The following is a 23847-nucleotide window of genomic DNA, read 5'->3' as shown; positions in this document are numbered from 1 at the left end:
ATCTAGTGCCCCGTCACATATAAGTGTGAGGCTGCATGGTTTTTACACAGCCTCCAAGGCATGAAGTGACCAAAGTGATCATCTGGGCTGACCTCCTGTATAGCAGAATTTCCCCAAAATGATTCCTAGAACAGAGCTTTTAGGAAAAAACCTCCAATCGTGTTTTAAAACTTGCCAGTGATGGAGAGTCCACCATGACCCTTGGTAAATAGTTAATTACCATAGGTGGTGGGTGAACCACCATCTGGGGGAGGCTAGCCCACAGCCAGCTCCCCCCCCCCCCCGAGGACCCGCTCCCCTTCCCTGCTGGAGCCTCCCCTCCTCGTGGCTGCCAGGCCCCCCCCCCCCAGCCCCTGCTCATGGGTGGCTGGCATTCAACCCCCCCTCCCCCCGGCGCCCTAGCTCAGGTTGTGCAGGTGGGCGGCATGTGGCCCCCAGCACTGGGTGGGTGTGCGTCCGTTTCCCCCCCCCCCAAGTACAGGGCAGGCAGCCCCAGCGCCTCCAGCCCCCCACTCCCTGAGCCAGGGGCCCCCAGCACCCTAGTCCTAGCTCCAGCATGCTGCTTCCCTGAAGAGGAGCAGCCTGCCTGGGCTGGGGGCAAGCAGGGCTTCAGGGAGGATCAGGCACAGCCTATGCCACACGCCGCCCATGTTAATTACCCTCAAACAGTTAAGGTGCAGACAGGTGAAAAACTTTGATTAACGGGTGGTATTGTAATTAACATAGCCCATTCTACGGAGATGCCCATTACTCCCTCCTTATGGAGATGACTGAAAAGGACTTGCTTGGCCATTTTCCTTTCTATTTCTTATTCCGCGGCACAGGCCAAGGGATGTGCTGGCTGCCCTTCCCACAGCCCCCATTGGCCTGGAGCAGCGAACCGCAGCCAGTGGGAGCTGCGATCGGCTGAACCTGTGGACGCGGCAAGTAAACAAACCGGTCTGGCCTGCCAGGGACTTTCCCTGAACAAGCGGCGGTCCTCGTTTGAGAACGACTGTCTTTGTGGATCTGGGCCTATGTGACTTTCCCAATAATTTCAAAGGGAGTTAGGCACTTAAATACCTTTGAGGATCTGGGCCTGACTGATCACTGAACATCACACAGAGCAACCTTTCTGTGAACATATAACATAATGGTCCATTTCTTTGCACGTAAGGTGCTTTTTGAGGAGGGGCCCCATTGAATAATGGTTTAGACTGGCCTTCAGGCCTGTGCTGAGGATGAGGTATTGATTGGTCTTGACTAGTCAGGAAATGAGAAAAAGAATGAGTCATCTTTGTCAGCAAAATGCGACACAATCTTTGTTTCTGCTGGCAAGCGTGTCATTCACACTTTCATAAAACACAGCCTTTACTCCACATGTATTTTAAACAGCTTATTTGAATTTATTACCTGGCAAGAACCCCCAGTTATTATAATAATTGTCCTCACCTACACTTGTCATTTTGAACCACTTTTAGTCATTCAGCTACCAAAGAATTTTGTTGACATCCTAGTCCAGGGTCTGACTTAAGCCCAGAAAAACAGGAGTAATTTAGTGATGGCTTTGAAATTGGAAGGTAAAGCCTTGGCAAAGCTATAATACCATTCCTTTGCTGGGCTGTGACGTTAGGGCCTGACATTGGCCCCTGGTAGATAGGAACAGTTGGGCGGGATTCTTTAGGAGCGTTCTGACTTGGGAGAGAGAAATATAATAATAAATACAGAGTTAGCAGAGGTACCATTGTGAGTAGCAGTAATAAAATAACATAAGAGTAAATAAAGGGCTAACATGAGATTGTTTCCACAAGCACAGTAGTATCATAACTCAGTGCTTTGGATATTTTTGAAAACTCTTTGTTGCTTCTCTTTACTCCATTTCTGGGGGAAAAAAATCTTCTTTTTCATCCAGCCCTGAATTTTAGCTTTTTCCTTTGGTGTCCATTTGCTCCCCATAATACCACGCTACTTATAACTCACTCAGGGGGTTAGCGTTCTTTAAGATGCTAGTAAAAACATAGCCTTATGGATATGAAATATATTGAACTATTTATTCCAGAGCAGCAGTTCACTCTATTGTAACTCATTCGTCATCTAGTACAGAAATACAGGTGGCCTGCAGGGCGCTTTATATGCGCCGTCTCCTCGGATGGCAGCTGAACAGAAGCCCCTACAGTCGCCTGAGAGGTAAGCTACCAGGGAGGGTGTCTACATGATCTCAGTTCTCTGTGCATATGTTCCCCATGTCCGCTTTGCTTGGCTGCTTTACCCCTAGGGGCCAGAGCCTTAGCTGGTGTCAAATGATCATCCCTCCTTTGTCTTCAATGGAGTGATGACAGTTGACGCCAGCTGAAGATCTGTCCCCAGATGTAGTCCGAGGGATGCAAGACACACACTATATTGTAATTGGGACAGCTACAAATAGGCCTACTAGCTTTGATTGAATTAACTTGCTAAAAACAGCCATATAGCTGCAGCTGCACGGACAGCGGCTCGGGCTAGCTGCTTGAACATGTCCCTTGAGTCCTGTGTAGGATTGTATCCAGGTAGCTAGTCCATGCTGCCTGATGGAAGTGTAGCCATAATCAGTGTTGCTAACGCCATGTGTTCAAAAAAGCATAAGGCAGGTCACCAAAGTTCCTGGTACCTTAAAAATAATACAGTTTGGGGGTCTTGTTTTGTTTGCCTTCTGGTTTTTAAGGCTTTAGTATTCATGGTTGCAAGCTATACTTTGCAAGCATGAGGGCCAGACACGTAGGGTGGGTTTATTTTTTTTTTAAACAAAGCTGAGATTCTTGTGCAGTCACGGGACTCTGTGAAAACCCTCACCTACAGCAAGGCTAGCGATAAAATGGCAAGCACCGGCAACGCTGCCTTTAGCACAATCATGAGTAGCTTGCTGTAGAGCTGCACAGAGCATGGAAAAAATTCATGTGCCTGTTGTGTAGGGTCCATCCTCAATTAGCTAACCAAAGAATTTAGGGTATCCTCATTTCTGAGAAACTTCAGACCTCACCAGTAAAATGATCCCAGCGCAAATAAATACATGGATCCCCTTAGACTTCTGGTTGGGTTTTCCAGAAAGTCGAGGTCGAGATTTTCAGTCTTGTAAGATTTTCAGGTGAAAAAAAAGAACTAAGAGATATCTGCCAAAAAATCCTGAACACGAATGCAAATCAATAAGTGGTAATATATCTACAGTTTTGTTGGTATCACACCGCAGAAATCTAACACGTCATCTCATGTTTGCTCATAACAGAATGCGTTATAGTGTGTAATTCTCTTATACATTCAAGAAATTGATATTAATTCAGAGCCTGATCTGACAAAATGCTAATGGCTTAATCCAATGCCTCTTGAAGTCGATGGAAAGACGGTCGTTGACTTCAGTAGGCTTTGGATCAGACCCTACGTGTCCTTAGCTTACATTGACTTCAGTGGGACCTGAGAGCTCTTAGTACATGGCAGAATCAGGTTCCTGATACATGAATTGTGGTGACCGAGGTCAAACATACATGAATAATAAGACTATTGGAGGCTATGTGTTTGGATAAGAAGGCAATCTTCTTTATATGGTAGCTAAAAATCTAGCTGATCAGTGAGGGTTTTGAGTGTAGCTCTATAAACTCTGTCCCAGCTATGCGAGAGGTGAAGGAATTTATTATTCTGGTTTCTTTGGTTAGTGTGAAAATTTTTTCTATATTCCTATAAAAGTTCTTGGTGAGAGCAGCAAAAGACGAGCAGTAGTGGTTTAGTGCTCCTAACGACTGCTATCATCTGCTGCTGAAAAAAGTCCTGCTAGACTGTAATGGCTTCTTAACAGAGCTAATCAGGAAATCAGTAGTATTTTTCAAGACGTCTATCGCCTTCTAGTCCTGTCATTGCTAGGAGGCACTATGCTGGGAGTGGGCAAACATTATGGGCCAGCTTCTCTGGTGCAGTGTGGCTATTATGCACTTTACCACAGGTGCAATCTGGCCTCAAATGAAGATCCCCCGGGTAATCCTCTGGTAGCATAGCACCAGCACAGGGGCCTTTGCCCCACTCACTAATCCTCATGCCAGCATAGCAAGTAAAAGGGAGTATGACACAAGAAATGAGTCATGGCGCCCCTGTGCCATGACAATCCTTGGGTGCGTATTGGCCCTTTGCGGCTATTTGGAGCCTGGTGTAATTTACCAACTGTAATACAAAATGAGGGGCAGTGTCCCTAACAGAGCAAACTCAGGCTCAGGGGAGGGAGAGGGGTTATGTTGAGCAACCTTAGCATTCAGCCCCCAGATCTGCACCTGGCCCTGTGAGTGGTCAGTGGTTCCCATTGTCATTGTTCCTTGTGAAATACCAAACAGATTGGAATGAAAATCTTGGTATTGGCAACTCTATCTCTTGGTGTGTGGGTGGGCTGTGGTCAGAGAGATTAGCTGATAACAGAATTATATTAAGCGCGAAATGGTTTTGTAATGTTGAATCATCTTTCTACATTATGTCTGCCTGTTGCACTTTTGTTAAAAAATAAGGCGGTTCCTCATTTTGAACTTTGGCTCAGATCCCGCAAGTTTAGAAAAACAAAAAACCATGAGGGATAAGTGAATTGAAAATAACTCACCCATCGCTTGACCCCTTCGCCCCTAAAATTCTCACCTAAAAGCCAAGCCAAACTAGAATTTACTTCTCCTCCAGGAGACAATCGGGGGGCGGGGCGGCTCATCTGAAGTAAATGGAATTTCAGTTGAGTTAATGAGAGGAGAATGAGGTTCTGTGTTTTATGGGACACTATATTTCTGGGTTCCATCTGGGGCTAGAAGGACTGAAATATCAGTGTTCTTGTGACATTTCCTGCCAAAGTCAGTGCAGGAAGTACTAGATATTTTAGAGGGGCCATTTTCTTGTGAAATTTCCAGCCTAACTGTCAAGACTCAAGAGGTTTGAATAAGTTCTGAACAAACACCCAAGTTTAAGGATATTTATTAGGGCCAAACACAACTTCAGAATCGTCTGAGATTTACCTATCATTAGAAAAAAAAATGACATGATATGCGTTATAGATTTTTTTTTTTAAGTTCGGAGGCAAATTTCCCCAAAAGAGGTGAAAAAGCACAATGTTTGTGAAATGCCTTGGAGATTATACAATAGGGCTGCATGTTCCAGCTCCTCAGAAACAACTTAACAAGCAGTTTTGCCCTTCTTCTCCATCCCTGTCCCCTGCTGCTTATGGGAACCATTTGTGGCACCAAACATTGGCCAAAAGTTGGTCTTACAATATTTGCACCATCCGAGGAGCTCATGTACCATTTGAAGAGTGGTTGCCAGGTCCTGAGCTGCTGTAGATCGTCACAGCTTCTGGGATGTCAGTGGAACTACACTGATTCACACCAGCTGAGGTTCTAACCCAACAGCTGGTGTTATTTGGGCCTTGCACTCTGCTCTCTAATATTTTAAAAAGCCAGAATGCTGCTACGACTCACTAAGGTGCAACCATGGTATTTATTAAATAAAGCCCAGAAATGACAAAATAGAACTATTTGCATTCAGAGATTTCTTAAATGCCTGTAAGTTAGCAATAACAAAGCTCAGGAAAGAGAGAATTTGTGCTAGGGAAAATATATAGTTTGAGATAGGGAACTGTTGTCATTTACAGATAGTCTGTCCTCTACCAGAGCTCTGCTCAGCACAGAAGAGAGAAGATGGTGTCAGGGAGCCAGTTACGGCACCCAGAGCCACTGGGTTTGGATCCAGCTGCAGCGGACGATTTGTGGTGCTGAGCTCTGCAGACCCATCTCTGACACAGGTGTAGACACAGATCTGGCATAATTTCAGCCCAGAGAGAGTTCTGCTACCACAGAGACATTCTCTGCTGTGAATTTCTGGGCAGATTATGACCTCTTTGTGCCACCTGAGCATAAGGTACTAGAGAACTGGAAGCGAGCGGTAAGGAACATGTGAATGGTAGACAAAGCCGTAGAGTAAGCCAAAGTCATTCTTTGTGTCATGCGATTGAGTTGAGCAGAGTTTCACTGAAGGTGAATTTGACTTACTCTGCAGAAGAGCTAAAGATAGCTGAGCTGCTAGGGCAGGAGATATGTGGAGGTCATCCAAGAATAACCACAGAGCAGTTTATGAAAGATGGATACATATATACAATGGATGGATGGATGGACAAAGATGGTGGAGTGATTTGGAGTGGTGGCTGCCAACCATAACGCGAAAAAAGATCTGTGCATTGCAAGAAAGAGTAATGGCTCCCTTCTGAACGGAGCTAAAGTGTTGATGTGTGACTTGTAATGCAGGCCTTTGCGAAAACAGCTCCAGCAGATGGATCAAGAAGGTAGCAGTTGTGTCTCATAATAGTGGTGCGCCTAGCAGAGTTTCTCCCAGGTTCATGACTGACCTGTTGCATCTCAAGTTGGCAGATAATTATTTTCAGTCTTTCTGAAGGCTTCCAAGGAGTTCGGGCAGAGGGGGGCAATGCACAGTGCATCTGTTTGTCACCTGTTGAGTGAGACACAGAGGCAAAGCCCTTTGTCACGGGGGACTTGCTGACTTTCCGTCTTGCTAGCAGCTGCCCGACACTGCACAGACTTAGAGGAAGGGCAAAGACGGGGCTGCCAGGCATGCTTTCAATGATGTAATTAGCTAGGTAAGTGAAATGCCTTGTGAAGGATTAAAAGATCAGCCTTCTGCTGAGTAAATGTGAGTGATGAACTGAGCTATATGAGTGCAGTGGAAGTACATGGGAGAGGGGCAGTGAAAAGAAAGAGTGGGGTGCTCTTCATAGGTTGGAGGAAATCACAGGGAGGGACAGCAGGAAAATGTTCCTTATGCTGCTGTGGATTAAGAAAGTGAAAATCGGTCCAGTGAATGGAAGATCTGGGTATAAGAGCAAAACTTTGGATGAAATGCTTGTGTTGCTGCTTCCACTGCTAGTCCTAATGAAGGCGTTGGAGACCAATCCTCCTGTTGAGGTTTGGTTGCTATCCAGTAGCTTCTGCTGCAGTTCTTCTTGTTGGGCTTTCTCAAGGACATGGTTTCTCTCATTCCCAGCCTTCCACCTGTTCATGCTGGAACAGTTGCAGTTCCAGTGCAGCAACTCATAAATTTTGGAGCTAAATTAGTTATTTTTTTGCCATCCATCAATTTACGTTTCCAAGCATGTTCTATTGCAACAGGTGTGTGAAACGGAGTTTGTTGCAGAGAAATCAGCTGTATGAGGAGCCACCCAAAGACTTTAAGCAGAGACACTGAAGAAATGGGGTCGACACTTTTAAAGCTGTTCCTTTGCAGAAGCAGATCTTGTTTCTGCTCAATGGAGGGGGGAGTTCTTTGTTCCACTTCCTTGTCTGTAAAGGGAGACGTGGTTTAGTTTGTTGTGTGAATGCAGCCACTGACGTTGCTTTAAACCCTGTTTCTGACTCTGCAAGCATACCGAAGCTGGACATCAAACCAAATGTCACAGACCAGTTGAACCTTGAGCATAAAATCCACCCACATCATATTACTACAGAAATCTTTGCCTGTGTTATACAATGACATTTAGCTGATTTGTGTTTCAATCCAAAACACGTGGTTTTAATCTGATTTACAAAAGTTGTCAGCAGATGTAAGTTGAGGCTTATATGCTTCTTATTCTTTTGTTGGTTGAGGGGTTATTAGAATGCCTATGAATGTTATTTTAGCATCCATTTAATATCTAGCTTCATATACTATGCTGTCCATTTGAGTTTCTGACTATGGCATAATGTTTGCTGCAGAACTAATAGAAATAATAGCATCAGAGTTCTCAGCATTTGTATCTTTTCTGTTCTGTTCTGCCAGCCAGTTCCTAAATACAAAGATCTGTCGTTATACCTGACCTGTTCTACACTAGAAATTTTTGCCAGTATGTCACGTAGAGGTGGGATTTCCCCCCCATTATTTTTATACCACCAAAAGCCTGAGTGTAGACACATTATCCTGGGGGGCAAAAGTCCTTTTGCCAGCATAGCTTATTTCATGTGAGGAATTGGTATAAAGTGTATTGACAAAGCACTCTTTTCTGCTAGTATAAGCTGCATTTATGCTAGACGTGTTTGCCAGAAGAGCTAGACCAGTAAATCTTATCTAGTGTAGACAAGGCCTTTCTGCCACTGTTAGAAATTGATTAATTGCTGAGTTTCACCTTGCCAGCCTGGTAGGCCTGTAAATCCAGTCAGCGGTAAATGAAGGAGTTTCTTCAGTGGCAGTCGTGCCAACTTTTGTCAAGGAAATTGCTGTCATTGTGCCCTGGTATGCAAGCTCCTGCAAACATCCACATACATAGCAAGCTGGGTGTGGTAGCTTAAAGGAGATTCTTATCACAGTGCTACAATCTGAGAATAAGGCACAAAAGCATGAGCTTTACAAGGGGCCTGCTATTTTTCCGCCACAGATATGCGGCCACAACTGACATTTACGAGGGCTAGTCAATAAATTTCCCATCAGAATGGTTTGTGGATGGCTGATTGGGTTTTGGCCTCAATTGCCTTGCTGCAAAAAATTCTGTTTCATCAAAAACAAGTTTTCCGTTTTTTGATGGAAAGTCAAAAGTTTCCTCCAGGCTCTAATATTTACCCCTCTAGCTAGCTGAGCATCAGGTAGAGTCCATCTGTATTTATTCACAGATCTATGGTGCTCAGCACCATGGGCCTCACAACCATTCATGACTTTACCCTCACACACCTCTTGTGAGTTTGGAAATTAGCAGAATAGCCATTTTATTGACAGGAAAATAAGGCCTAGACAGGCTAGACAAGGCCAAACCCAGATTCATAGTCTCTCTCCTGAATCCTTGTGGTTTCTCCTTGTACCAGTGTGGTTGACAACCCTCCTTGCCTGCCTGTCTGTGGTCAGGAAGGGCTCCTCCCTCTCCTCCTCCCAGCGTATACAAACTGCCTTTACTCCTCATTGCCTATGTAGCCTGCACCAAAACTTACCGTTCCACTGCTGTCTCTGAGGCTAACACACGGCCATTCTGTGCCTGTATATTAGAGACTGTAAATTCCCCAGTGCAAGGACTTGTCTCTGTGTGTCAAGTGCCAGTGATTGTAGATGATGGGAGGAGGAGAGTGAGGAGCCCTACTTGACCACAGACAGGCAAGCAAGGTGTGTTGTCAACCACACTGGCACGAGGAGGAAGCACAAATAAGTGAGGATGTTACTGGCTCTCCGCCGCCTCTGTGCGGAAGGGTAGAGAGAAAAAGGTTTTCCAAAAAGAAAGGAATGAAAAACTTTGTACCTAGAGTGAGGTCTCCTGGAGTGCCTGAAGCGAGGGCGCACTCCCTGTTTTATAAAGCACGTCAGCAGTGGCGTTGGTCATTCACAAATTCCTTTCCAGACTCTAGGAAATGCCGCACAGCCTCCTTCTGCCATGTTGCTGCTCATCCGCATGCGTACGGTTGAGTTTGTGGGTGGAAGTGGCGCAGGGAAACGGCTATCATGTCTCAAGGGACACGGAGGACAAAGCCCTGCATGGTAGCGAATGAAGGAGGAATGCAGAGAAGGGTGTTGTGAGGCCAACAGACAGCGCTAAATCAGAAAACATGAAAATGGCTTGTGGGCTGGCACGGGGCTCCCTTGCCAGCCATCTCACGCTTCTGCGCTTAGCAGACTGGCCTAAATAAGTGGGGGTTCCGGAACTGGAGTTTCAGGAGAGCTGCTTAGGCTATTGAAACCTCTGTTTGACCATCAGAGATGCTCTGAGCAGGCCCGGATGATAGTGTGCTGCAAGAGACCAGCAGCAGCCTACGACCCAGCACCATCAGGGCACCTGATGTCACTAGCCGCTGAATGCACCTGAGCCATGGGGCAAAATTTCCCTAATGTAGCCAAGGCTCCATCGAACTGGTTTTAAATACGGTCCATGGTCAGAAAGTGCTAACGAGCTGGTTGAGAAACAGTATTAAAACAATAATCTCCACTTTATTTGCGATGTCTGCTCCCCCACCCTCTTTTTTTATTCAGATGCAAGATTTTGTGATTAAATTTTAAGCCGCTCTCGTGTTAGCCCAGTGTGAAAGCGCAGAGCGGGTTTACGCTAGCATAGTCCGCTGTGAGCGGCAGGAAGGGGGGACTGAAGTGATGGCGTCTGCCCTAGAAAAATGGACACTGCTTGCGGTCCTGCGTCTGCACCAGAGCTGAGCCCCTAGTACAGAGATGCCTCCGGGGTGGGGATGTTAACCACCATGCCAGGAAACTCGGCTCAGGGCAGGCTTTGGAAACGAACACCCGATCGCTGAGTACAGCCACAGCTTAGTACAAGCGCAGCTGCTAGTGTTGGTCGTTGCTGAATCCTGGGGATTATCGGGCTAGTGTAGACGAGGCCTTGGTGGCAGCAAGTCATCCGCTCAGTGTTTGTTGGACAATTTTACCCTGCTGGAGTGAGCCTCAGCCACTGACGTCCTTCCCCAGGTCAGCTTAGTTGAACCCCTCCAACCAGAAGTAAACCCAGACATCACACTGCAGAGGCGGTGCATGTCTGAGCTGAAGGCATCCAGTCCAGAGGCCCCTGGGGCTAGTCATTTTTGAAATTTGGCCCCAAAGTACATTTGTTAAGGATGTTCTCTAAAATAAAGAAGCAGCTCTTAGATGACTGTGGGACAATAACTATAATGTTACGTAAAAGCATCTAGGGCAGTGGGTCTCGGGCCAGTCAGCACATAGCTGTGGCCCATGTAACAGTCTCAGGGCCATACAGATAGTATATATAGGGTTTGGCTGTGGACACCATAACACAGCGAGAGCTGCATATGTAGCCCACAGTGGTAAATAGGTTGAGAACCACTGATCTAGGCTAATAGTTTGAAATGTGCCCAGGTGACTTAGTAGCCAACATCTCACTGCAAGTCAATGGGCTTTAGTGCCTAAGTCACTTGCGAAAATAGACTTTAGGCTCCTAAATTACAGCTGCTTTTGAAACCACACACTCCCACCCCCGGGTAAAAAGATGGATCTAAGGAACTGTTTGGGTGAAACCTTTCACATGCGCAAATTTTATGGGTGTGGCTTTCATGGAGAGCTAAAAAGTGCCCCATTCCCACTGCATTCCACTGAAAACGCCACCTGCATCATCAGTATTTAGACAGGGCTCAGAGGGCCAGAGCTTGCAAATGTGGCCATGCCAGTACGCTTGCAGCTGTCAGCATAGACAGACTGCAGTGCTTTCCCTACTGCAGTGCTCTCGGAAGGCTGGTTTAACTCAAAGCGCTCTACATCTGCAGGTGTAGCTATGCCCTAAGTAGAAGACAACCAGATGAAAGATTGGGAGGTGAGCTGAAACAACAAGCAAAGTGCCTGAGTGGGCCGGGGTGGGAGGAGGGGAAAGATTAGCACGTGTCTTGTTAGTCCCATTTCTGGGGTGTGTGTGTAACATACTGGTTAATTGTCCTGTGTCCTCCCCTGTGAGGGTTAATCCACATAGGGTGGGATTTTTCAATCAAGCCTAAAGGAGCTAGGCACTTCACTCCTGTTCATCTGTAATTGGAGTCAGGCACCTAACTGGCCTAGGCTGCTTTGGAAAAAATGCCAGCCACAGGGGATAAGCGCCTGGTTCTGCTGTCAGGCAGTGGAGTTAACACCTTTAGCTCATGGCGTAGACTCGTTACCATTTATGTTAGTCACCCCTCTGTGAGGGGAGAGCTGGGGTTTTATAGGGGTCATAAAGGAAGACAAAAACTACTGGTAAATTTAACACTACACAAATGCTGACTCCTTCTGCACCTGCAAAAAGGAGCATTGGGGAAAAATAATGTGTCATTCTCCCATCTTGGCCCGACCTGATACCAGAAAACATCTCAGGCCTGCCATTTAGAATAGTGACATAGCAAAAGCTGCCTAGACAGCTTCTTATGGCTTTTTGTCATTGTTACCAATTAAGAGGGTTTATGAGCTGAAAATAATCCAAGCTCACACTTTTTAGTAGTAGGCAGATCTGCAGCGTCAGCTGTTCAGAGAGGAAAACAACATTGTGATGGATGTTACTGACTTTCCGTGGGCCTTGTGTTCCCAAGTCACAGAGGCAGCTCTAAAACTCTCACCCTGAAGGCTGGTTTGCTCAGATGAGCCCAGTGCCAGATTTTTCAAGTGCACAGCTCCCACTGTAATATTTAGGGCCAGATTTTCAAAAGAGTGTTATGAAACTCTACCCCCTCATTTGGGTCCCTACATGAGGAGCTGAGCACTTTTGAAAATCTGGTCTTATTTTGGGGAGGAAGCGGGGGGCCGAGCCCTTCTGAAAATTCCGATTGATGACATAGGACACTTTTAGTGCTAGAAAAGTTTTACATATGCCAGAAACTGGAGTGTGAATAGCCATTTTCAGGGGGTGAGTCTGTTGAATAATTATACATAGAAAGAGAATTTTCCTGATGCTAGACCACTGAATTGGTGTAGTCTTTTAGCTTCATTTTGATTAACTTTTTAAATTCAAGGTGATGCTATGGAGCTATATTAACACTAAGGAATATAATTTAGCTGGCTATGTGCTTAGCTGTTACTACTGATGTATTCGCAAAAAGAAAAGGAGTACTTGTGGCACCTTAGAGACTAACCAATTTATTTGAGCATGAGCTTTCGTGAGCTACAGCTCACTTCATCAGATGTATTGCTTACCTTGATGCAGGTTGTTAATGCTCTTTAGTTTAGCTTTTTCTATCCCTAGCAAAAAATGTTTAAAAAATATACACAGAAAAGGTGTTTCCTATGGTTTCTAAGCATGTGCACCAGTTACATTTTTGTCACAGTTTTTGCATATATTATTTCTGTAGGACGTTAGGTATTGTCAACATAGCTTTGTCGTATGTAGTGCTAGGTTGTGCTTTTAAGAGCCAGCTGTGTGTGGCTCTGTCAAGGAACATATCTTTGGGGCAACACAGCTTGAGCTCAAGGATGTACCCAGCACACCCTATGGGTGTGCTGTCCTGGGACTTGTTAGATTGGGGCCTTAGCTTGTAAACTCTTTGGAACAGGGTTTGGTGGAAAGGTAATATATGAGCACACACTAGAAGGCTGCCTTGCTCCTCTCTCAAGCCAAGGTCAAGCAAGCAGTTAGGAGGGGCAAGTGGAGATGGGCAGGCATAAGAAACACTAAATGCCAAAGAAAAGACTTTCCTTGGTCACAGCACAACCGCACTCCTTACCCCTCCCATGGGGTACAAAAGGGGTGGGATGAAGACCCTCCAAAACCCTAAAACATGACCATAAGTTGTAAGGAGTGGGATGGGATGGGACAGAAGCATGCACTGCAGGTATTTTGGGGCCTTCTAAAAAGGAGGAGGTGGGAATGGAGAACAGGCTCTGCAGTGTCAGAGCTGGGAATGGAACACTGGGAAACAGACTCTGCCAGCAATTAGCACTATGGATATGCTTGCTTGGAACTAACCCCAATAAACATTGCATAGTCTGAACTTCGGACTTCTGGTCTTCTGCTTTCAGTCTGCGTGACAAGAATCGGGGAGGGGTTGAAGGGAAGGCCCTCTTGAAAATCCCACTAGGAGTCTATTGCTAAAGTGTGTAAGCAGGTTGAGTGTCTGACTCCCATTAAGCACCCGAATACCTTTGAAAATCTGGTCCTTGGTGTTTACCACACAGCTGGTGCTACAGGATATAATGACTGATAGAAGAGCATTCTGCAGAAGCTCCTACTGTAAGTGAGATCCTTATGTATCCAAAAGTGGATGGTTCTCATAGGGACTCCGTCTAGACATATCTGAATGAGTGAAGAGCACATCTCAAACAGTTTGGAGGCTTGGCTGGGATAAGCCAAACTACTTAGTAAGGAACAAATCTTTACTGGAGAGGATAGACCAGATAACTTAGTATGCTACTCTAATTTCTAGCTAAAGTTTATGGATAACTGTAAGAGTCTCCCTTTCTTCTCTGTTCTCTTTCTCTCTACCTCCAGATTTTGCCTTTTCACCCAAATCTAATCAAAATCTTAACTTTCTCTTTCCGTTGTTGCTTAAATGCTCACAGTAGCTTAAATGCTCACGGTAACTCAAATGCTGATGGCTGGTCTACATTAATGTATCCACTGTTGGTGACACCAGTAGTAAAAATGATGGGACATTTTAGGGAAAAAAAGTCTAGTATTCACAGTGCCCATGGGGTTTGCACAGGTGCTGGGGACAACACATTTGGCCTGCCAAACCCTGGTTATGTTGAGAGGGACAGACTGCAGGCAAGCCAAAGGTGAATGTGTGGAACTGGAACTTAACCCCACATACCTTTTGCTTGTAAACTGAATAAATTTGATACAGAAATCAAAGGGACATGATGAAAATACCACCCCATAAAGGGACAACTTGAGTAGCTTTGAGATCTAAAGTCTCGGCCAGTTATATTTTCCCCATGACCCAAATTTTCATAGGGCTTCAAAAGTTCTTCTAGAGAAAATCAGACTTGTTAAGTAATTAGCATGCTGTTTGCAGTCTCAGCTGGGTATATAAGAAGGTACGGTGACCGGATGTCCCGATTTTATAGGGACAGTCCCGATATTTGGGGCTTTTTCTTATATAGGCTCCTATTACCCCCCACCCTCTGTCCCGATTTTTCACGTTTGCTATCTGGTCACCCTATAATAAGGGCTCCACTATGGAAGGACAGGTTTTCATTTGTACTGTGAATGGTATTCCAGGGGTGTAAACAGCTTCACATAAAGCTGTTTACAAACCAAAAAATGTTATATATAATATTAGTAACATCATAATTTGCATGAATCTGACTGTCAGTTCTGTGTCTCCAAGTAAAAGTCAGCAATGTACATTGTCTAATAAAACGGCAAGCTTTTTTTAAAAAAAGTACATCTTAATATAAATAGTTTATTCAGTGCATGATTGTGTATACAACAAATAATAAACAACTCTTTTGTACAAGGCAGACAACTGCTTGTACAGAACTATGTCAGGTTTGGAGCACAGAATCCAATGATGGTTAATGCACAAAATCTTACACCTCATGCAACTCTATGCCAATATTCCAACTTTCTCCCATGCAACAGTTATGATGACCTAAATGGAAACCTAACTAAATTTTTAAACAATTTTTCCAATAGCATGTCTGAGTATATGTTGTTTAGGGGTAACCTGTCCTAACACTTCCTCCTACACAAGAATCACGTGCCCATTACAGGGAAAGAAGGACTTTTACAAATAAGACATTTCTTATAAAAATTAAGTCACCTTAATTCCACAATTTCTGTCTTTAGAAAAGACGCCACAACAATAGTTTAACATGGTACACAAAATGGAATTAAGATAAATCTACACTGGAGGATAACTTTATCCCTTTACGTTATTTTCCACTGACTCGGGTTAACAAAACAACTCAATTCCTACAGACTGGGGTCAGCACAAGAACTTTACCAGAATGCTACAAATCTATAAAAATTTATATTTCAGTGTGTTTAAAATCACAAGAACACTGTTTGCTTGAGCCTGAGACACCGACTCTCAGTTCCAGCCCTGAATTTATTGTTTTTTTTTTTTAAAGACACAGCTTTAAAGGCCCATTGGAGTTGAGAAATCAAAAAGTTGCACAAATCCAAATTAAAGGATACCTTTGTTATCAAGCCTTAGATATAAAACAGTAAGCCAAGAAAAGAACAGTTTACATTTTTGTTGTTTGCCCCCATAAAACATATAAGCATTAAAATTTCCTTTGAAGAGCAAAAGTGGTCTTTTTATTTCTTGGTTGGAAAGCAAATTCTTATCAGCAGTGAATGCTGAGAAATGTTTTTGTTTTTTTCTCTCCTATGCTTTGTGGAAAACTAGAGAGAGAAAGAGAGAGAGGAAAAAGAGCTGGACATTTCTTCTCTGAGATTTATTCCACAGTTATGTTTTGCTGGCTATCCAGGTGCCTTGTGATATGCACACGCATATTCTACATATTTGGGATATATCCTTTGACAACCAGAAGATCTAATGGCTGATAAACGAGTGACCTATGCAAGTTCGGCGGCTTGTCCTGAACAATTGAACGGTTTGGATGAAAGACTGCTAGTAAGAATTCAACGGCATCCAGAGGTAAGGTTCCATTTACAGAGCACTTGGCTTGCCTTAACCTGGCTACGTTGATTCATTTTGACTCATGGATTTCCCCCCATTTAACACTCCTGAAACGCTTCTGCTTTTTGTCGGGGTCCCACTTCCAGATCTTGAAAATTCTGTGAGATCGTGAAGAGAAGGTTCTTTGTACATGGCCACTGAAAATCAGAAAGAAATAGCAGCATATCAGCACATCTTATATGCGACTTCTTTTGCCTCTGTTCTTGGCTATGCAATTTCAAGGGCTAATTAGAACTTTTCATTCAATAAGTAACATAGGAGTAGTGAAAGAAATGTATTCACTACATGGATAAGATCATTAGGAGATTTCTCTTTTTCTACATGCAAACACTCATGAAAAGAGAATTTGAAAGGTTCATATTAAGGGGTAAAATATTAAAATAAAATATGCACATGCCCACTTTCTCTCTGCAAAATTCTGTCAGCTAGATTTTCACGGGGCATAAATCAGCCTAGCTCCATTGACTTCAATGGATCTGACCCAACATTTGTGCACATGGTCCAGGTAAATGACCACAAAAATGAACCTTTAAGTTTTCTATTGAATACACAAATGCAGTGGTTTTGTAAGTGCACTGGATTCTGCTGAGAATCTGGCCCTAAATATGTAAACTGTAAAGCTAGACTAGACGTAGGCTGAAATGACCTGTCTTTCCATCCAGGGTTGTGCATCTTGGAGATAATCTCTATGATTTCAAAATGGCATTTGCCTTAAGAGGTTACTCAAATAAACCTGGGGTCTAAGACAAGGCATCATCTGTATCTCACATGCATTGTTTTTAATGTTTGGGTGCTGGTACCATACGTTTAATAATTGTGTAGTAGAGATAAAATGTTACCATCTGAATATTATACCAAGTTAATAAACATGCCTGAAGCATAAAAGAAATCATGACATGATACATCTTTCTGCTGGTTGCCAGTTGTACTATCTAGGTGAAATCTTTATGGACTGTAATGGACATACTGGGAACTGGGTTAACATGTATTTGAATACCCGAAGCAAATTATATATCACGGGATGTAGTCAAATCTGAAAAAGCAGCTCCAGTTACATTAATGGTATGCTGCAGGAAGTTACATGTCCATGATGTAAATGGTTCAACACTTAAAATGTATTTTTTGCAATTAAATATTTCTGATATAATGTAACATCATGTCATAGCAGTTGGGAAAACGGAAGAAATTACCTTTTAAGGGTTTTGGAAGAAAGTGTGCTGCGGGTTTATTTTTCTTCACGTGGTTTCCTTTCATAATTTCGCCTTCTTTGTTAAGACCCAGATACCAACCCCTGCCAGACTGTTGCTGTCTGTAGATCATTGAAGAATATGTCACATAGTAGTTTTCAAATACTGATTCTTTGAACTTGCATTCAGGTGTGAAATGTTCCTGGAAGAAAGGAACAGATCAATCAATACCTGCAGTGCTGAATTGCACATCAGTTAATACAAGATGATTTGATATTCATTGCCTTTCAGATGGTTAAAAGACATCCCTTCCCCATCCAATTATGGAACACTAGCCCCCTAAAAATATGAACACCAGAGTAATACAATTTGAAACCCATGAAAGGGTGCAGGGAGCAACTCAAAGAAGCATAATAAAATCTTGCTGCCCAATGAGTACACTCAAAGTGAAGAATTACTGATCAGTGAGGGTCTCTCTGAACTTGATAGTGAGCACGCACAATGGCAATATAAACCAGTGGTGAACTACTGCGTGTTAAAAGGAGAAATGTCCAGTAAAAATTCCAAGCAAGGGCGCAGTGAGTAAATTGCTCTCTTACCAACCACTTGATATTATTAAATTAGCTTATAGCAACTACCTCATTGTCTAAATTATTTATACCCGTTGATGAGCACCAGCATATTACATGCTGATTGTCCTTGAAGCTTGCGATAGCTATTGGAAAATTAGTATGTGAGCTCAGGCTCTGATCTGAGAACCATGCAACACCTAGTTACAATGGCCAGGGTTAAAGATGAAGCAACTTCACCGCTTTGAAAGGAATGATGTGGGCTAATGGTTAAAGTAATGAGCAAGACCGGAGTTGCCTAGTTTGTAATCCTGGCTGAGTGACTGACTCTCGTCCTGTAATTCTGGCTGAGTCAGTTAACGTCTTGTTGGCACTGGAGGCCAAAGAGTAATAACAAGGAATTGCACTGGAAACTGGCAGCTGAGCTTTCAAAGATAAATACACTGTTTGCATCTGTCTGCATGGTCATTGTGTCCTAGGCCCTCTCCTCGCTTCTGGGGCGGAGCTCTCCTCATGCATGCTGATGCCTTGAGCAGCGGGGCTGCCTGCCAGCACAGAGCCCTGCCTCTTCAGTGCACTGGACACCCGCTAACTGCCTCAGGAGATGATGGAAGGTCAGCAAATAATAATAAACCTCTAGCCAGGTATCAGTTTGCAGTCTGCTCCCCAGCAACAGCAGAGCTGCCCATCAGCCTGCCCTCTGCCCATGTCATACAAAAGGCTAGGGAGGGCAAGAGAGTGAGGGGCGGCTGGGCCCGAGGCCATCCCTGTACAACTTTCCCAGCAGGAGTCACTGTGTGTCAGCAGCGTAGAGCAGGCCAGCATTTTTTTGTGCAAAAAGCTTTTATTTTTTATTTTTTAATCAAAATTGGTCATCTTTCAAACAAACATTTTCATAGACATTTTCTTTTCTAAATTCTTTGATTTTATATTTTTGACCCAACCCCCCCCCCCACACACAATTATTGTGTGTACCCCTCCTCTTCCTTTCTCTCCCTTTTCCCAAGGCAAAATGGAAGGGGGGGGAGAGTAAATGGAGGGGGGAGAGGAAGTGGGGGAGGAAAGAAAATAACTTATAGCAACTACCTAAAAAGGGGGTTTTTTATTTTAATTTTTTGTTGAAAAATTAGAAATTTTGAGACAGCCAAAAAATTTCAACATTTTTGTGAAACGTGACATTTTTTGACCAGCTCTAGTATACGGTGATAGATGATGACAGCAGCAAGAGCTGCCCGCCCGTGCAGTCTGCCCCGGTCGCTGGGACCGCCCTCCACGCCGCTTCGGCGCACGGGCAACGACGGGCACCGAGCTAACATGAAGAAAGTAACTTCCAAAACAAGTATAAAAGAAAACATTTACAGGCTTCGTGTTTTCAATTTAAGGCTGAGACTTTTCACAGTGAGACACACAACCCTAGACTCCTAACTCCACATTGTGGTCACATAAATAAGTGGCCTTATTCTCGGAGGTGCTGAGCAGCCCCAGCATGAAGTAGTGGGGGGATCAGCCAAGCTTATGAACTTTAGCTTAAATCTATATCTACCCAGTCTGGCTCTCTGTGACTGGGCGTGTGTTTGGGGGTGTGTGTAAAAAATACACCCCCCCACCCCCACCCCCACCCCCACCCCCACACTCACTCCAGTCTCTGAGAATAATGAGAACAAAGATACAGGTGGGAAAGTAAAACTTGCAAAGTAAAGCCTTGAATTGCATCACTGAGAACACTTTTAAGTTGAGGGGTGCAGGATTAGACCTTATGCAAACAAAAAGGCATGATTCAATATTTTTTCCCAAAACAAAATAAGTGATATGATCGTTAGTTTTACATACAGTATTAATTAGCATGTCCAAGGCTGAATCAATGAGAAGGGGCACACTTTCTTTCAGTGTTGACCGCCCACATGCATCATTGTAGCTATTGTAAGAGATGACTAGGCTCAAAACTAAGAGTCCTGCTGTAGTTGTAAACAATACCTAAGTTCCACATTAACAGCAGCATATTCACAATATGCATCCTAAAGTCAACACAGCAAGTTTAAAAACAAAACAGTAAACCATTTCCCACAGCCTTTGCCAGGTTTATGAGCCGATTCCACTGCAAGCCTACCATTGGCTCCTTCGATCTTTTCCAGAGAAACAAGTCACTGATTTACCAGCCGCCAACATCTAGGATTTGTTGTTATAGGTCATTTGCATGTTGGTGGAAAAGCAACAGTGTTTGTTTTTTCCATCTCTTCACGCATAAATACATGCTTCACAAATGCAAATTCTTTTCACCTAGGTTATAGCAAAATATCTATCGTCCTTTAAAATTTAGATACTTTTTTTTAGTTGTCACATTTTTGTGCATTAATTTCCTTTGTTTTTTAACAGTATTCTTAAACAAAGAACTATACAGGGGAAAATAACTTCCCTGAAGCATATGGGAGTAGAAACTATGGATGAAATCCTTGACCCATTGAAGTCAATGGGAAAACTCGCATTGACTTCAATAGGGCCAGGATTTTACCCTATGAAATAAAGGGGTTGTTTGATTTTGTTTTTTTAAATCACTCCTCAATGCAACCTAGTGGCCCGTTAGTCCCTAGCATCGTTGGACATATTTTAGAACTCACAGGATAATCAAAATTATAAATTGATGAGCTAGGACATTTCTGTTTAAAAGACAAAAACATTTGTAAGGTTCTAATGAAATCAGTAGGAATTTTGAGTAAACTGCAAATGATGCATGTTTTTTTAAAACAGCTCTCAAGCAACAAACCTATATGCCAAGTCTCAACCCATGAGGTGTTTCCTCTGGAGTTATAAATCCCTTAAAGCAAGGGGTTTATAATAGAAACACTAATGCAATTTTAAATGTAGTAGTGATGGCTATTGCAAAATGCCACTGTATTTTTCCTAAAATTTCCGAGTTTAATCTTGCTTGCCTTCCTTATATATGTTATCTCATTGGCTTCAACAGAGTTATTCATGTGCATAAGGATTTGACTTTAATTATGTCAGTACTATAGTAAACACAAGCAAGAAATAAATTGTAAAAGTATCTTGAGAGTAATTTTGATTGCAAAAAATCATAGGGAGTGAGAGGCTTAAATTAAATGAGTCAGAGCTGGACCCAGTTTCCTGAATATTCCTTTCGGAGAAAGAATTTTTAACATTTTAACATTCCTATTTTAACATTCCTTTACAGATTTGTATTACATCTTTTCACCCCCGTGTCTTTGTGCAGGCGAAGAAACAGAATTCAAACCCAACTGATTGGCAGTCGCTTTAACAAAAAGTGCATAGCAAGCAATGTTATCCCTGTTCCTTCATGTTAATTAGTTAATTGACAGTCAGCTTCAATCAGTATCAAAGGGGGACAGTCACCGTATTTTATATGATTTCTAAATAAAACACTTCTACCTCATTACTCTGCCCCTCGCTCACTGTGTTAATAAGGAATATTGTGAGTATATCATCCAATTAAGAGCAGTAAAACAGAAAACAACAGTGTGCCACTGAATGATTATGGCTTATATACAGTAATTTGCAGCTGTTTACAAAAGGCTTGCTGTATTCAGTGATGGAGGTTCAGATTAGGAAGTGAAACCACAACATTTGCATGCTCTCTCCCTCTCTCAAGAAGCCAATTGACTTCAGAGTGCACTGCTTTCACATGGAGTGGCTACACTTGGCCGTAACAAGGAAGCAGGTATCTCTCCCTCCTCCCCAGATTAAGTGTGTGACATTCTCACCACAGGATTCGTCAAAAGACTGCAGTAAGGACTGATATACTCCCAGCACTTTGTCTGGTGTGACAGAGGATAAAGCGTGGAAATAGAAAGGAAAACATTCCAAAAAGCCTCTTTCACCCTTGATTTTTCTTGGCTTTGTTGCTCCGGTAACAAGCTGTGCTTGGCACGATGATCAGCAGAGAGCCCTGTTAATGCCAGACATCCCTTTGACGCCGCACACTGGTCTGATGGTACAATGCCATGGTAATTCCTCCCCCACTCACAGGAGGCAATCCCTTTACCTGGCTCATCCAGAAACTCAGTGGCCATTAACATGGGTGTGATGTTTTTGAAGGTGAACGGCATCACACACAATTAAAAGACAGTCCCTCCAGAGCTCCACCATGTCTAATCTTCTCCCTCACATGCTGGGCTACCACATCAGTTTTCTTTTCATTGTTTTTTCCAGCTTTTTTTTGGGGGGGGGGGGGGAAGGCACCTAATTTAATTGACTATTTTGGCATTCAGTCATGCTTCTCTGGCTTGACTAACTGCTATTCTTTCTTCGCATGTGGCCCTAGCTTCTAAAAGACGAGACACGCATTCTGAATGTCTTTTGTCTTTTTAAACATCTATCTGATGCCTTGTATGCAGTTTGTGGCAGCAGAAATGGTGTGTTATTTCAGGAACGCAAAGTGGTGCATTTAACACCGTTTATTTTTTACAAGTATTTATTTCCATCAATTCAGTTTATTAATTAATAATACATAAAATCTTCCTGCCCGCTTAAAAAACAAAAGGGGAATCTTTGCAGTAGGAATGCTAAATAGCTGTGTTTCTCACAAGCAGGTGTTTTATTGGTACAACACAAGGCTAGAAATATTTAGCAACAGAGCAATTAAAGAAAATACCATCACTGATAACCCCCCCTCCCCAGTAATTTACGGTCTTGCACCCCAATCTAGCCAATCATTTAACTTTCAGCAAATCTTTCCCAGGTGTCTGGCTGGTGGGTCTTGCCCACATGCTCAGGGTTGAACTGATCACCATATTTGGGTCGGGAAGGAATCTCCCCCCAGGTCAGATTGGCAGAGACCCTGTGGGGTTTTTGCCTTCCTCTGTTGCATGGGACATGGATCACTTGCAGGTTTAAACTAGTGTAAATGGTGAATTCTCTGTAACATGAAGTCTTTCAATCATGATTTGAGGACTGCAGTAACTCAGCCAGAAGTTAGGGATCTATTTCAGGAGTGGGTGGGTAACATTCTGTGGCCTGCAATGTGCCGGAGTCAGACTAGATGATCACGATGGTCCCTTCTGACCTTAAAGTCAATGAGTCTAAAACCAGTCTTGCAATAATGGACGGGCCCCTTGACAAATGTATTTTGATAGATATGTTTCGGGGCAGCTAGCACACACTGTTTTTGTTGGTTAATTTTTTTTTGTGTACTGCAGTGAAGAAAAGCAAGTTAAAGTGATATGAAGAATTCATATGGAATTCCTTGATTCAGATTGGGCCCTTTCCTACTGAAATCAATAGGTTTGTCATTGGCATCCGTTAGGATTAGGAGCCTATGATGTCTTGGCACAACCATACACAATGTGCAAGACAGCAAATACGTGGGATAAATGATCACAAAAACACTTCTCTTTCTTCGCTGTTTTTGCTAATCAGTTTCAGCTGCTGCTGATATAACAGAAAAAATGAATGTCTCTGAAAGGAATACAACATGAAACTGCATGTTCTGTACATTAATTCAAAACACATACAGGAATAGATTTCCCATGGACGGTCACTGGGAATTTTACACCCAGCATCCAGAAGAGGTGGATTGTCTCTCTGTAAGTAACAGTAGTGAAGGAATTCTTTCCTGTATAGGTTCTTAAACTGCTTTCCTCACTGTAGTGTCCGAGCGCCTCCCAGCCACGATTAACATTTGGGTCATGTGTGGTTTGTTTTCTCTCTCATCCCCTCCCCAGGAGGAGAGTTGTGTGTGGTTCCTACAGTGTTTTGGTTTGGTTGAAGGTGTGGATTTTTTGCATTTAAAAAAAAACCATACACACTGCTGTGTGTTAATATTGAAGGCAGATCAAAGAAGTGCACCTTGTACTTGGAGTGAAGCTGGTGAGGTTTGTGATGGTCCTATAGTTCCTGTGGGAGTTTAGTGTCTGGAGTCCAGCATTCTTGGTCAATGTGAACATGGTTTAAAAAGTCCCCTTCCCATAAAGACTTCAGGGCTGCAGTCCTCTAGCTGCATGAGAAATACCTAATGACTGCAGGTGACATCCAATTTAAATAGTGCCAGGTGGACAAAGTATTTTG

General features: G+C 43.3%; 1 protein-coding gene and 1 long non-coding RNA gene across 9 annotated transcripts in view; one reads left to right on the top strand and one right to left on the bottom strand.

The window, feature by feature from the left end:
• Window positions 1-23847, top strand: part of LOC142073248 (uncharacterized) — a 218264-nt gene that overhangs the window by 187512 nt on the left and 6905 nt on the right. The window lies entirely within an intron of this gene.
• Window positions 14788-23847, bottom strand: part of FGF13 (fibroblast growth factor 13) — a 347500-nt gene continuing 338440 nt past the window's right edge. For all 8 annotated transcript variants that reach the window (XM_075132565.1, XM_048863496.2, XM_048863500.2 and 5 more), the window contains 2 exons: window positions 17243-17441; window positions 14788-16189 (listed from right to left, as the gene is read on the bottom strand). In XM_075132565.1, coding sequence (XP_074988666.1) covers window positions 16053-16189; window positions 17243-17441 — 336 coding nt within the window. In that variant the 3' untranslated portion in view covers window positions 14788-16052. The remainder of the gene's footprint in view (window positions 16190-17242; window positions 17442-23847) is intronic.

This window comes from Caretta caretta, chromosome 9, assembly GCF_965140235.1.
Source record: "Caretta caretta isolate rCarCar2 chromosome 9, rCarCar1.hap1, whole genome shotgun sequence".
NCBI lineage: Eukaryota > Metazoa > Chordata > Testudines > Cheloniidae > Caretta > Caretta caretta.
The sequence above is the reverse complement of the archived record's forward strand: the minus strand, read 5'-3'. Positions and strand labels throughout refer to the sequence as shown.